The sequence below is a fragment of the Notothenia rossii genome, assembly GCF_949606895.1.
Source record: "Notothenia rossii genome assembly, chromosome: 1".
Lineage (NCBI taxonomy): Eukaryota > Metazoa > Chordata > Actinopteri > Perciformes > Nototheniidae > Notothenia > Notothenia rossii.
In genome coordinates, this window is record NC_136912.1 from 768,482 (window position 1) to 784,115 (window position 15,634).

The window sequence follows — 15,634 nt, forward strand, 5'->3', positions numbered from 1 at the left end:
ACACACACACACACACACACACACACACGACCCCCAGCCCCGTTGTGTTTATACCTCAGTGTCAACATCCGTTTACATTTCACCCAAGCACAAGCTGAAAGCAGATTCCAGATTAAGACGTCTGCTGTAGAACTGACATGGAGCAGGACCCTCTTAACCCCCCCCCCCACACACACACAAACACTGAAAACACACACACACACACACACACACACACACACACACACACACACACACACACACACACACACACACACACACACACACACACACACACACACACACACACACACACACACATTCCAGCAACAAGAAGGTTACCAGGTCAATGCAACTCCAAAAAGTAAGCACCTTAGTCTTTAGAAAAAATGTGTGGAAACTTCAAAGAAAAACAACAAGTTATTGAAAAACGATGATAAAGTGCATTTATATAATCACAATAATTACAAGCATAGAACATTAACAGTTTTAAACATTGTATTACTTCCGGCTTACTCTAGAGATGGTCTGTTCCAAATTTGGTGATGATTGACCAAATTTTTTAAAAGGAGTAGCAAAAATACAGATTTGGACAAATAAAAAATGGCAAGACATCAAGGTTTACGTATATGGATATATTCGTCTAAACTATATCTGTGCATACAGTTCAAAAGTTACAGGACAAAACGCCATTCGGCCAAATTGCACCAAATGTCCCACTTCACTCAATTGGGTCTCTAGGCAACGCACGTTTATTTTAAATGTAACTTATTTTGTTGTTTTTCATTATCTGAGCCAGTGGTAGCATGTAGATGTTGAAGAGAAGAGGCCCCATGATGGAGCCTTGAGGAACCCCACATGTCTCTCTAACAATACACAGAACAGTAGATGGAATAAACAGTTATTGAGACAAATTTCTTTTTACAGTTACATCAATTGAAGACAAACGCTAAAAAGATAAAGCAAAATAACATCAATGTCATTCTCCTGGAGTAGTTTAGTCCAAAGTCACTTTAGCCCTACACAGTAGGTTTTACACAGAATCCTAATCACTAAAGTATTGTTTTAAAGTTCAAGTCCACATTCATTTATTTATCAAAATGTGATCAATGGCGCCTCTGGAAGAGTCTGATGTGTGCTGGTGGTTTCCCCATTAACTCAAACTGATGATGTACGATGTAACGGACGAAGAGTCAGGGGTCAGGAGGTTATTTTAGGGTCACAGGGTCGTTCAAGGTCAAATACACCCATACAGCTAATACAGTTCCCAAGCAGACAATCACTGTTTATTACAATGACAAGATGGAGAGAAACCTAAACACAACACAATCAATCTCAATCATCATGAGCATATTTAAACATTACATGTCAGAAAACGTTTAGTATAACAAATCTAATATTCAAAAGAACCAGCCAATCACAGCACAGTGAGACAAGCCAACCACAGCACTGGTATATAAAGATATCTATTTCTTTAGAATATATGATTTTTGTATTTTATATGTATGTTTCTCCTCTATGCAACAACAGACCAAAACAAATTCCTTGCATGTGTAAAAACGGGCAGTAAACCGGATTCTGAATCTGATATTTTTGAGGTGGTAAATTCTACTTTTGAAGATTTCTGGTAACAAATCTTTCTTCTGAAGAAAAGCTTTAACTGCAATTACATTTCATTGCATGTCCTGGATGTAGGAAGGGCCAGATCCATTCGCAGCATGGTACGCAAGTACCAGTGTCTTGAAGTGGATTCTAGCAGTTACTGGAAGCCAGTGAAGGGAGCGGAGGAGCGGCGTGGTGTGGGAACATTTAGGAAGGTTGAAGACCAGACGAGCCGCTGCATTCTGGATGAGCTGCAGAGGTCGGAGGGCACATGCAGGTAGACCAGCCAGGAGGGAGTTGCAGTAGTCTAGGCGTGAGATGACGAGAGCCTGGACCAGAACCTGCGTCTCTCTCTGGGTCAGCTGGGGACGTGTCCTCCTGATGTTGTAAAGAGTGTATCTGCAGCAGCGGGTTGTAGCAGAGATGTTTGCAGTGAAGGACAGTTTGTTATCTAGGGTCACACCCAGATTCCTTGCAGTCTGAGTCGGGGAAACAACAGAGGGGCCGATGTTGATCGTTAGGTCAAGAGTGGGACAATCTTTTCCCGGAAGGAAAAGCAGTTCAGTCTTGTCAAGGTTGAGCTTGAGGTGGTGAGCAGACATCCACTGAGAGATGTCTGCTAGGCAAGCAGAGATGCGTGCGACGACCTGGGTCTCTGAGCGGGGAAAGGACAGAATGAGTTGGGTGTCTTCAGCGTAGCAGTGGTATGAAAAACCATGCGGGCTAATGACTGATCCGAGCGAGTTTGTGTACAAGGAGAAGAGGAGGGGACCAAGAACAGAGCCCTGAGGGACCCCTCTAGTTAATTGACAAGGGTCGGACTCGGACCCTCTCCAAGTTACCCTGTAGGTCTTTGAGGTATGAGGTGAGGAGGGAAAGTGCAGAGCCTGAAACTCCAAGTTCTTGGAGAGTGTAAAGGAGGATCTGATGGTTCACCGTGTGGAATGCAGCAGACAGGTCCAGAAGGATGATGACAGAGGAGAGGGAGGCTTCAGTTCCTCAGAGACAGCAAGGAGAGCAGTTTCTGTTGAGTGACCTGCCTTGAAACCAGACTGGTGCGGATCCAGAAGGTTGTTCTGATGGAGATAACAGGAGAGTTGTTTAAAGACAGCGCGTTCAAGTGTTTAAGAGATATTATGCAATCAAGCAATACAATATGGAAAATAATATTTACACAAACTAATAGATACAAATTAAAATGTGCGCTTGTGTGTGTGTGTGTGTGTGTGTGAGATCTGGTCCTGAATCTGGGGTCAGATAGTAGAAAGTTGGAGGAACATATCCCCACACACACACACACACACACACACACACACACACACACACACACACACACACACACACACACACACACACACACACACACACACACACACACACACACACACACACACACACACACACACACACACACACACACACACACACACACACACACACACACACACACACACACACACACACACAATTGCAGAATTAGAGCATGAGCGTAGTATTGTAGTAAACAAAATATTTGCCTTAATGAAATGAAGTGTGGAAGTTTCATGGTGATATCTGTAAATGACATGTTTTACCCAATGCATCTGTGATGTGCTCAGTTTTCTGCACTGACCTCCAATTAATAACCTTGATTACATGTCAATACGAACATGCATCGTACATGAGACACATCCCTGATCTGTGCATAGTTCAATTAGTGGTGAACTTTGAGCAGAGGAAACATTTAAACCTCTAAATGGCAGAGTTCAGATCCACAAGGAGAGTGTGTTTACTGTGCGCTCTGACACCTTCCTCTGAAATAACCCATTCACAATAACACACAGTCAATGTATTTCCATCCCCAATTATACAGCACTCTGCTGCTTCCTGTAATTAAAGAGGGAGCACGGGCACAGTGAGGAAGATTCCCATCATCTTCCTCTCACAGCGTGGTTAGACGGGCAAATAGCTTCTTCTCTGGGTCAGTCATTATCATGGAGAATAAAGGAGTCCCTAAAACTGATAAAAAAAGAATGTCTATTCTTTATTTGAGTTTTTCTTTAGAGCACAACATCGATGACTTTTAGGAACACATTAGGATCCAAAGTCAAGAGCATCACCAGGAGACACTACAGGTGATAATGTAACTAATAGGATTAATTAAAGAAAACGATCCACAGCAAGCACTGGTGGCTAAAGCTACATGCTAATCATGGTAAATACAGCGATAGCTAAGCATCAGGTGGGCGTTGAGAGGGCGTGTCCAATAGGGATAAAGGAAAACACTTTTCCTTCTGCAGAAACACTTTGTTAGAGTTTCTACTTCTGCTCTATTTGGTCCTTAAACTGAATATCTTGTCTGTATGTGACGTGCACAAAATGCTAATGTGTGCAATTGTTTATAAAGCCGTCGACAAGAGAGGCAAGCCTTCCTAGTTATTCCTGTATTCAGATTTAGCGCTGGTAAATATAATAATAATACAAATAATAATAACGGCGATTACAATAGGGTCTTCGCCGACCTCTGGTCTCAGACCCTAACAATAATAATAATAATAAGCTTTATGTGTATAGCACTTTTCATGCCTCAGGTGCAGCTCAAAGTGCTTTAACAAGGCACACCATATCAAATACTTTACAATGGATATCCCCTTACCTGTCGTCCTTATAGTGGACGAGGCTTGGCCTCAATCCCTTCCCCTTTGCTCAGAGGGAAGGTCAAAGGATCTCCAGAATAAGGTAATGTTTAACGTGTATTCCAAGGCCACGGGGTCCCCGCGTTGAATTGAGCTTTTTTTGATGATTTTTTTGCAATTAGACTTGTGTCCTGACGGCTCAATGTTCACTTCTTGGCAGCGTACGTTTTCGCCCTTTTCTTTGTGCAACCAATTAAGGCAACTATCTCTTGAGAGGTTGTTGTTCCAAAATCACAACACCTGACCTCTGAGAACTCACGGATGGTGGCAGTTGTTTCCGAGTCGCTGCCATGCCCATGGAACAAGTGGGCAGTGGGGAGAAGTTGGAAGCCTGACACTCTGGGAGAAGAGAGTCCATTTTAGGCATAGCAGTAAAAATCCACACCATTTCAGGCTATCTTGGCTAACATGGGAGGTTGTCCATTTCAAATGCTTTACAATGGGATACTCCCTTCTTTTGTCACCATTCATTTGTTATTCAAAGTGTACGTCTCCGGAAAGAATATTTCCGCGAAATGCCCTAAATATCTCCGGATCCTCTCAGACTTGACGTTCGCAAGAGCCTTTTGAGGTTGGATATTTAGCAATTGTTTTATAATTGTGCCTAGCTTATCAAATTATATTTGTTCTAACTGGACCTTAGGGGGAGTCTCTGCCCGAAATCTGAGGGCCCTAGCTGCTCTGGGGCAATAACTGTCACCAGATGATGCATTATCCAAAAGTGCAATAACTGCTAATATGGCCTCCAGAGCTTCCAAATTGCAGGCAGTCTTTTCACACCCACAGGCAGTGTGTAGAACATATGAGGTCTCTGGGTGGTCAGAGGCTAGAACCACAGCAAAAAGAAGAAATGTGCATTATTTTGAAGGGGCGGTGAATTGAAAGTGTACAGAATTTCCATCTTGGGGAATTTACGTATTGCATAAATTGAAGAGGCTCATATAGTTCCCCTCTGCCCTCTCTTTCATATCAACGACACTTTTCACAAGTGGCATAAGGTGTCAGAAACCAAAATTGCAGCCTCCTATGCGAAAGCACGCTGGACATGTCTCAATAGTTTTAAAGGACAACTTAAAGAATGGTTGAGCAACAAACAGACGTGTAATCACCGCTAAATAAATCCACTTTAACACAGGGGCATCTCCTCTTGCCCTTTAACACAGGGGCATCTCCTCTTGCCCTTTAACACAGGGGCATCTCCTCTTGCCCTTTAACACAGGGGCATCTCCTCTTGCCCTTTAACACAGGGGCATCTCCTCTTGCCCTTTAACACAGGGGCATCTCCTCTTGCCCTTTAACACAGGGGTATCTCCTCTTGCCCTTTAACACAGGGGTATCTCATCTTGCCCTTTAACACAGGGGCATCTCCTCTTGCCCTTTAACACAGGGGTATCTCCTCTTGCACTTTAACACAGGGGTAACTCCTCTTGCCCTTTAACACAGGGGCATCTCCTCTTGCCCTTTAACACAGGGGCATCTCCTCTTGCCCTTTAACACAGGGGTATCTCCTCTTGCCCTTTAACACAGGGGTATCTCCTCTTGCCCTTTAACACAGGGGCATCTCTTCTTGCCCTTTAACACAGGGGTATCTCCTCTTGCCCTTTAACACAGGGGCATCTCCTCTTGCCCTTTAACACAGGGGCATCTCCTCTTGCCCTTTAACACAGGGGTATCTCCTCTTGCCCTTTAACACAGGGGTATCTCCTCTTGCCCTTTAACACAGGGGCATCTCCTCTTGCCCTTTAACACAGGGGTATCTCCTCTTGCACTTTAACACAGGGGTAACTCCTCTTGCCCTTTAACACAGGGGCATCTCCTCTTGCCCTTTAACACAGGGGCATCTCCTCTTGCCCTTTAACACAGGGGCATCTCCTCTTGCCCTTTAACACAGGGGCATCTCCTCTTGCCCTTTAACACAGGGGTATCTCCTCTTGCCCTTTAACACAGGGGTATCTCCTCTTGCCCTTTAACACAGGGGCATCTCCTCTTGCCCTTTAACACAGGGGCATCTCCTCTTGCCCTTTAACACAGGGGCATCTCCTCTTGCCCTTTAACACAGGGGCATCTCCTCTTGCCCTTTAACACAGGGGCATCTCCTCTTGCCCTTTAACACAGGGGCATCTCCTCTTGCCCTTTAACACAGGGGCATCTCCTCTTGCCCTTTAACACAGGGGTATCTCCTCTTGCCCTTTAACACAGGGGTATCTCCTCTTGCCCTTTAACACAGGGGCATCTCCTCTTGCCCTTTAACACAGGGGTATCTCCTCTTGCACTTTAACACAGGGGTAACTCCTCTTGCCCTTTAACACAGGGGCATCTCCTCTTGCCCTTTAACACAGGGGTATCTCCTCTTGCCCTTTAACACAGGGGCATCTCCTCTTGCCCTTTAACACAGGGGTATCTCCTCTTGCACTTTAACACAGGGGTAACTCCTCTTGCCCTTTAACACAGGGGCATCTCCTCTTGCCCTTTAACACAGGGGCATCTCCTCCTGCCCTTTAACACAGGGGTATCTCCTCTTGCACTTTAACACAGGGGCATCTCCTCTTGCCCTTTAACACAGGGGCATCTCCTCCTGCCCTTTAACACAGGGGTATCTCCTCTTGCCCTTTAACACAGGGGCATCTCCTCTTGCCCTTTAACACAGGGGTAACTCCTCTTGCCCTTTAACACAGGGGTATCTCCTCTTGCCCTTTAACACAGGGGTATCTCCTCTTGCCCTTTAACACAGGGGCATCTCCTCTTGCCCTTTAACACAGGGGTATCTCCTCTTGCACTTTAACACAGGGGTATCTCCTCTTGCCCTTTAACACAGGGGTAACTCCTCCTGCCCTTTAACACAGGGGCATCTCCTCTTGCCCTTTAACACAGGGGTATCTCCTCTTGCCCTTTAACACAGGGGTATCTCCTCTTGCCCTTTAACACAGGGGTATCTCCTCTTGCCCTTTAACACAGGGGTACCTCCTCTTGCCCTTTAACACAGGGGTATCTCCTCTTGCCCTTTAACACAGGGGTATCTCCTCTTGCCCTTTAACACAGGGGTATCTCCTCTTGCCCTTTAACACAGGGGTACCTCCTCTTGCCCTTTAACACAGGGGTATCTCCTCTTGCCCTTTAACACAGGGGCATCTCCTCTTGCCCTTTAACACAGGGGTACCTCCTCTTGCCCTTTAACACAGGGGTATCTCCTCTTGCCCTTTAACACAGGGGTATCTCCTCTTGCCCTTTAACACAGGGGTACCTCCTCTTGCCCTTTAACACAGGGGTATCTCCTCTTGCCCTTTAACACAGGGGTATCTCCTCTTGCCCTTTAACACAGGGGTATCTCCTCTTGCCCTTTAACACAGGGGCATCTCCTCTTGCCCTTTAACACAGGGGTACCTCCTCTTGCCCTTTAACACAGGGGTATCTCCTCTTGCCCTTTAACACAGGGGTACCTCCTCTTGCCCTTTAACACAGGGGTATCTCCTCTTGCCCTTTAACACAGGGGTATCTCCTTTTGCCCTTTAACACAGGGGTACCTCCTCTTGCCCTTTAACACAGGGGTATCTCCTCTTGCCCTTTAACACAGGGGTATCTCCTCTTGCCCTTTAACACAGGGGCATCTCCTCTTGCCCTTTAACACAGGGGTACCTCCTCTTGCCCTTTAACACAGGGGTATCTCCTCTTGCCCTTTAACACAGGGGCACCTCCTCTTGCCCTTTAACACAGGGGTATCTCCTCTTGCCCTTTAACACAGGGGTATCTCCTCTTGCCCTTTAACACAGGGGTATCTCCTCTTGCCCTTTAACACAGGGGTACCTCCTCTTGCCCTTTAACACAGGGGTAACTCCTCTTGCCCTTTAACACAGGGGTATCTCCTCTTGCCCTTTAACACAGGGGTATCTCCTCTTGCCCTTTAACACAGGGGTACCTCCTCTTGCCCTTTAACACAGGGGTATCTCCTCTTGCCCTTTAACACAGGGGTATCTCCTCTTGCCCTTTAACACAGGGGCATCTCCTCTTGCCCTTTAACACAGGGGTACCTCCTCTTGCCCTTTAACACAGGGGTATCTCCTCTTGCCCTTTAACACAGGGGTATCTCCTCTTGCCCTTTAACACAGGGGTATCTCCTCTTGCCCTTTAACACAGGGGTACCTCCTCTTGCCCTTTAACACAGGGGTATCTCCTCTTGCCCTTTAACACAGGGGTATCTCCTCTTGCCCTTTAACACAGGGGTATCTCCTCTTGCCCTTTAACACAGGGGTATCTCCTCTTGCCCTTTAACACAGGGGCATCTCCTCTTGCCCTTTAACACAGGGGTACCTCCTCTTGCCCTTTAACACAGGGGTATCTCCTCTTGCCCTTTAACACAGGGGTACCTCCTCTTGCCCTTTAACACAGGGGTATCTCCTCTTGCCCTTTAACACAGGGGTATCTCCTCTTGCCCTTTAACACAGGGGTACCTCCTCTTGCCCTTTAACACAGGGGTATCTCCTCTTGCCCTTTAACACAGGGGTACCTCCTCTTGCCCTTTAACACAGGGGTATCTCCTCTTGCCCTTTAACACAGGGGTATCTCCTCTTGCCCTTTAACACAGGGGCATCTCCTCTTGCCCTTTAACACAGGGGCATCTCCTCTTGCCCTTTAACACAGGGGTATCTCCTCTTGCCCTTTAACACAGGGGTATCTCCTCTTGCCCTTTAACACAGGGGCATCTCCTCTTGCCCTTTAACACAGGGGTATCTCCTCTTGCCCTTTAACACAGGGGCATCTCCTCTTGCCCTTTAACACAGGGGTATCTCCTCTTGCCCTTTAACACAGGGGTATCTCCTCTTGCCCTTTAACACAGGGGTATCTCCTCTTGCCCTTTAACACAGGGGTATCTCCTCTTGCCCTTTAACACAGGGGTATCTCCTCTTGCCCTTTAACACAGGGGCATCTCCTCTTGCCCTTTAACACAGGGGTATCTCCTCTTGCACTTTAACACAGGGGTATCTCCTCTTGCCCTTTAACACAGGGGTAACTCCTCCTGCCCTTTAACACAGGGGCATCTCCTCTTGCCCTTTAACACAGGGGTATCTCCTCTTGCCCTTTAACACAGGGGTATCTCCTCTTGCCCTTTAACACAGGGGTATCTCCTCTTGCCCTTTAACACAGGGGTACCTCCTCTTGCCCTTTAACACAGGGGTATCTCCTCTTGCCCTTTAACACAGGGGTATCTCCTCTTGCCCTTTAACACAGGGGTATCTCCTCTTGCCCTTTAACACAGGGGTACCTCCTCTTGCCCTTTAACACAGGGGTATCTCCTCTTGCCCTTTAACACAGGGGCATCTCCTCTTGCCCTTTAACACAGGGGTACCTCCTCTTGCCCTTTAACACAGGGGTATCTCCTCTTGCCCTTTAACACAGGGGTATCTCCTCTTGCCCTTTAACACAGGGGTACCTCCTCTTGCCCTTTAACACAGGGGTATCTCCTCTTGCCCTTTAACACAGGGGTATCTCCTCTTGCCCTTTAACACAGGGGTATCTCCTCTTGCCCTTTAACACAGGGGCATCTCCTCTTGCCCTTTAACACAGGGGTACCTCCTCTTGCCCTTTAACACAGGGGTATCTCCTCTTGCCCTTTAACACAGGGGTACCTCCTCTTGCCCTTTAACACAGGGGTATCTCCTCTTGCCCTTTAACACAGGGGTATCTCCTTTTGCCCTTTAACACAGGGGTACCTCCTCTTGCCCTTTAACACAGGGGTATCTCCTCTTGCCCTTTAACACAGGGGTATCTCCTCTTGCCCTTTAACACAGGGGCATCTCCTCTTGCCCTTTAACACAGGGGTACCTCCTCTTGCCCTTTAACACAGGGGTATCTCCTCTTGCCCTTTAACACAGGGGCACCTCCTCTTGCCCTTTAACACAGGGGTATCTCCTCTTGCCCTTTAACACAGGGGTATCTCCTCTTGCCCTTTAACACAGGGGTATCTCCTCTTGCCCTTTAACACAGGGGTACCTCCTCTTGCCCTTTAACACAGGGGTAACTCCTCTTGCCCTTTAACACAGGGGTATCTCCTCTTGCCCTTTAACACAGGGGTATCTCCTCTTGCCCTTTAACACAGGGGTACCTCCTCTTGCCCTTTAACACAGGGGTATCTCCTCTTGCCCTTTAACACAGGGGTATCTCCTCTTGCCCTTTAACACAGGGGCATCTCCTCTTGCCCTTTAACACAGGGGTACCTCCTCTTGCCCTTTAACACAGGGGTATCTCCTCTTGCCCTTTAACACAGGGGTATCTCCTCTTGCCCTTTAACACAGGGGTATCTCCTCTTGCCCTTTAACACAGGGGTACCTCCTCTTGCCCTTTAACACAGGGGTATCTCCTCTTGCCCTTTAACACAGGGGTATCTCCTCTTGCCCTTTAACACAGGGGTATCTCCTCTTGCCCTTTAACACAGGGGTATCTCCTCTTGCCCTTTAACACAGGGGCATCTCCTCTTGCCCTTTAACACAGGGGTACCTCCTCTTGCCCTTTAACACAGGGGTATCTCCTCTTGCCCTTTAACACAGGGGTACCTCCTCTTGCCCTTTAACACAGGGGTATCTCCTCTTGCCCTTTAACACAGGGGTATCTCCTCTTGCCCTTTAACACAGGGGTACCTCCTCTTGCCCTTTAACACAGGGGTATCTCCTCTTGCCCTTTAACACAGGGGTACCTCCTCTTGCCCTTTAACACAGGGGTATCTCCTCTTGCCCTTTAACACAGGGGTATCTCCTCTTGCCCTTTAACACAGGGGCATCTCCTCTTGCCCTTTAACACAGGGGCATCTCCTCTTGCCCTTTAACACAGGGGTATCTCCTCTTGCCCTTTAACACAGGGGTATCTCCTCTTGCCCTTTAACACAGGGGCATCTCCTCTTGCCCTTTAACACAGGGGTATCTCCTCTTGCCCTTTAACACAGGGGTATCTCCTCTTGCCCTTTATATATCATAGCTGCTGCATTGTACTGCCATGTGTTAAATGCTTGTATGCTGCTCTTGCTCTTTCTGCATATCATGTATTTATTTTTGCTGTATATATAAATGTCATGTTCTTATATGTTGTATGTGACGGGATTACGGATGGAAATTAGCTCAAAGCTCAAATCCGGCTCATTTACACTTGTAAGCATTATTTTGTTTTAAAGTGTTCATCAATGTGCATTGTCCCGATTCAAATAAACGATTGCGGACCTCCTGATTTTGTATTTCGCTGCAGACTGCTTGACTCTGTAACGATTTACCTTTTTGCAAGAATAAACTCCCCAAAAGACTGTCTTATTCCAATAATCTTGATCTCAGTATAACGGAAAGGTTTTTCCACCATTTTATTATTTGTGAGTTTGTCTCGATATTTCCACCACATTACTCAGTGCTTGAATTGGAGCATAGTCTCCTGCTTGTGTCATCTGCATAGCTATGGTAACTTATTTTGTTGTTTTTCATGATCTGATCCAGAGGTAGCATGTAGATGTTGAAGACAAGAGGCCCCAGGATGGAGCCTTGAGGAACCCCATATGCATCTATCTCTCTAGCAATACACAGAACAGTAGATCGAATAAATAGTTATTGAGACGTTTGCTTTAACAGTTACACAAGATGCTAAAAAGATAAAGACACATAACAACTAAATAACATAGTACTTCCACTTTAATCCTACAGAGAATCCTAATCACTAAAGTATTGTTTTAAAGTTCATGTCCACATCCATTTATTAATCAAACTGTGATCACTGGCACCTCTGGAAGAGTCTGATGTGTGCTGGTGGTTTCCCCATTAACTCAAACTGATGATGTAACGGATGAAGAGTTAGGGGTCAGGAGGTTATTTTAGGGTCACAGGGTCGTTCAAGGTCAAATACACCCATACAGCTAATACAGTTCCCAAGCAGACCATCACTGTTTATTACAATGACAAGATGGAGAGAAACCTAAAAACATAATCAAAATCATTTTCTACATGAAGGAAACAGATTAAAAAACAGTTAAAAAAAAGGAAAAATATCTGAAATCTCCTCAAGAAACATTTGAATAATTCTGTCTAGTAGATTTCTCCTGAATCCACTCAAGGTTAACATTAGATAACGCCTCATGAGCATATTGAAACATTACATGTCAGAAAACATGTTGTATAAATAAAGTAATATTCAAAAGAAACAGCCAATCACAGCGCAGTGAGACCAGCCAATCACAGCACTGGTATATAAAGACATCTATTTCTTTAGAAAATATGATTTTTGTATTTTATATGTTTGTTTCTCCTCTATGTAACAACACACCAAAACAAATTCCTTGCACGTGTAAAAACGGGCAGTAAACCGGATTCTGAATCTGATATTATAAGTACATTTTTTAATGTAAATTAAACGTTGGAAGATTTCCGATTAACAAATCTATCTTGATTGTTTGTTTATTCCTTAATCCGAATATACCCTCAGTTCATCCTGTTTTCACTTCCTGCTTGACATCAGAGGGAAGAAGGGACAGAGAAAGATTAATAAAATATGAACAGAGCGAAACATTGGCAGCTAAAAAGATTGAAGAGAGCTGAAACAAGATGGAATTTAAAAGCATTTTTCGTTTTAAGATGAAACTTTAATGCAGAATATCCTGATGAATGGAGGATATGGTTTCAATACTCACATCTCTTCTGTTGCTTGGCTCTGATCGTCTGGTCATTGATCCTGTAGAGATGAACACAACCCTTATTCTTTGAGTCAGCTTCCGAGTCCTGACTGATCTCATGCTTTACATCCCATCATCTCTTCTCTGCAAACACTACGACTGACTGCCTCAGCTCTCAGCTAACAGGAAATAACTGCTTATTAGCCTAGAAACAAAACACATGACAGGAGAACCAATCAGACTCACTCCTCTGTAAAATCCTGTATATCCGTTAAAAGTTGCTTAGCTACTAAAATATGTTGCATTGTAAGCTCACATTATAATGTTTGTGGATGTATGAGATAAAATAATAAAAAAACTGTAGTGATTGGTAGGATGATGAGATGTGCTAAGCTAGGCTACGTCTGGAAGGAAGAAGTGGAGGGATTACTCAGTGTGAGAACACATCGACCCCTCAACACAAAACTGCTGAAGCAGCAGAGAGTCGACCTCTTACTGACCTGAGGGTCTCCAGTCTGCAGTCTGGACTCTCCAGAAGACCTCTCAGCAGCTTCACTCCTGAACCCTGCATGTAGTTCTGACTCAGGTCCAGATCTCTCAGATGGGAGGGGTTGGACGTCAGAGCTGAGATCAGAGCAGAACAGCTGATCCCTGACAACTTGCAACCCCTCAGACTGAATAAAGAGAACATGATGTTAGTTTAAACTATTCAGTCAGTATCAGCATCATGGAGCTTCATGGAAATGTGGAAAAAGGCAAATACTGAATATAACCTTTATTATTTGATAGTTTTAAGAGAAACATTCACAACTTTGTCTTTTATATAAATTATTAAGAACACAGGGCTCAACGCTAACTTTTAAAAGTGGTTGCCAGGCAACCAGGTCTCAGCTTTTGGTTGAAGTATTCAAAAGTAAAAATTACATGTTTAATATAAATGATTTGCTGTGGCCAAATGTTTTCATTGCATTTACAGACCCTTGTAACTCTCTGATACCACCCCATGAATGCACTGACTTGCTTGTAGAACCACGCTACACAAAACAGATAGCAACACCTATAAAAACTATTTTAAAAAAGGGGCTACTGTATCGACATTTTAAAATTATATTTAAAGAAAAGGCCCTGACAAAACAGCAGGGCTCTATTTCAGTAACTATTAGCTATAGAAAAAAAGACATCAAATCTTTGCTGAGCCTAAGGATAATCATAAATAAATAACATAGTCAAAATAAATATATATATGGTTCTCAGCAGGAAACCGATGGACTGTCCACTCCAAGTAGGGAATGAGTCCTTACCCCAAGTGAAGGAGTTCAAGTATCTCGGGGTCTTGTTCTCGAGTGAGGGAACAATGGAGCGTGAGATGGGTCGGAGAATCGGAGCAGCGGGAGCGGTACTGCAGTCTCTTTACCACACCGTGTGACGAAAAGGGAGCTGAGCCAGAAGGCAAAGCTCTCTGTCTACCGGGACATTTCCCTTCCTACCCTCACCTATGGTCATGAAGGATGGGTCATGACCGAAAGAACCAGATCGCGGGTACAAGCGGCCGAGATGGTTTTTCTCCGCAGGGTGGCTGGTGTCTCCCTTAGGGATAAGGTGAGAAGTTCGGTCATCCGGGAGGGACTCGGAGTTGAACCGCTCCTCCTTCGCGTCGAAAGCAGCCAGTTGAGGTGGTTCGGGCACCTAGTTAGGATGCCACCTGGGCGCCTCCCTAGGGAGGTGTTCCAGGCACGTCCAGCTGGGAAGAGACCGAGGGGTAGACCTAGAACCAGATGGAGGGATTATATCTCTTCTCTGGCCTGGGAGCGCCTTGGGATCCCCCAGTCAGAGCTGGTTGATGTGGCCAGGGAAAAGAAAGTTTGGGGCTCTCTGCTGGAACTGCTACCTCCGCGACCCGACCACGGATAAGCGGGAGAAGATGGATGGATGGAAAATAAATATATTGCAATGCTCAAAACAGCAGCATCCAACCGTCTCTAATCGTTGGATATTACATTGCATGCGCGGAGATCATCATCATTCTGTCTTGTATTACTTAACGTGGACCTATCATGCTATATTTGAACAATATATTGTAGGGCCATACCTATATAAAAGTATATCAATATATATATTTTTTCAAAAATACCAAACAGATCATACATTTTAGCCATGCCTCATTTCGCTCTATTTGCTCTTTCCAGCGCTGTTTTTGCAGGGGGCTGATTCTGTGAGCTGCAGCTGACCACGCCCCCCTGCAGCTGACCACGCCCCCCTGCAGGAGAGGGGAGCGTGCTCTGAGATCAGCTGCTGGGCTGTCAGAAGAGGGGGAGAAAAAGAGATCTCCGTCCTCCGTGTTTTATTCTTATAGAAGTAAGAAGAGAAGTAACGGGGCAGAAACCCTCCTTTCTACGCAGCGGTCCAGACATAGACATCAAACGGCGACACATATTCAGTGTGCAGTTCCTTTGGCATTAGGGCAGGCATATCTAGATACTTTCCAAGGTTTGACATCATGAATTGTGCTACTTTTAAAGCAAGGAGCGATGTTTTCAAATCTGTAATCAAAAAGCTCCTCAAAAACGCTATCGAAGCAGTTCCTGCCGTTGCTACGTTAGTTCAAACAGTAACAACGGACTATTTTTCTGAGCGGATGCATGTCAATTTAAATCAAACAACTATTTTTTAAATCAATAAAATAATCCATAAAAGCATTTCAATTAATATTGGGAGTCATGTCGTTACTTTGTTGAGAATGTGGCCA

At 45.4% G+C, this 15,634-nt stretch overlaps 1 protein-coding gene across 13 annotated transcripts in view; it reads right to left on the reverse strand.

Annotated features, from left to right (window-relative positions):
- Positions 1 to 399: 399 nt before the first annotated feature.
- Positions 400 to 15,634, reverse strand: part of LOC307021810 (protein NLRC3-like) — a 36,169-nt gene continuing 20,934 nt past the window's right edge. For 7 of the 13 annotated variants that reach the window (XM_079654276.1, XM_079654271.1, XM_079654268.1 and 4 more), the window contains 2 exons: positions 13,389 to 13,562; positions 11,043 to 12,947 (listed from right to left, as the gene is read on the reverse strand). In XM_079654276.1, coding sequence (XP_079510402.1) covers positions 12,896 to 12,947; positions 13,389 to 13,562 — 226 coding nt within the window. In that variant the 3' untranslated portion in view covers positions 11,043 to 12,895. The other 6 variants (XM_079654273.1, XM_079654272.1, XM_079654274.1 and 3 more) reach the window with 6 other exon arrangements.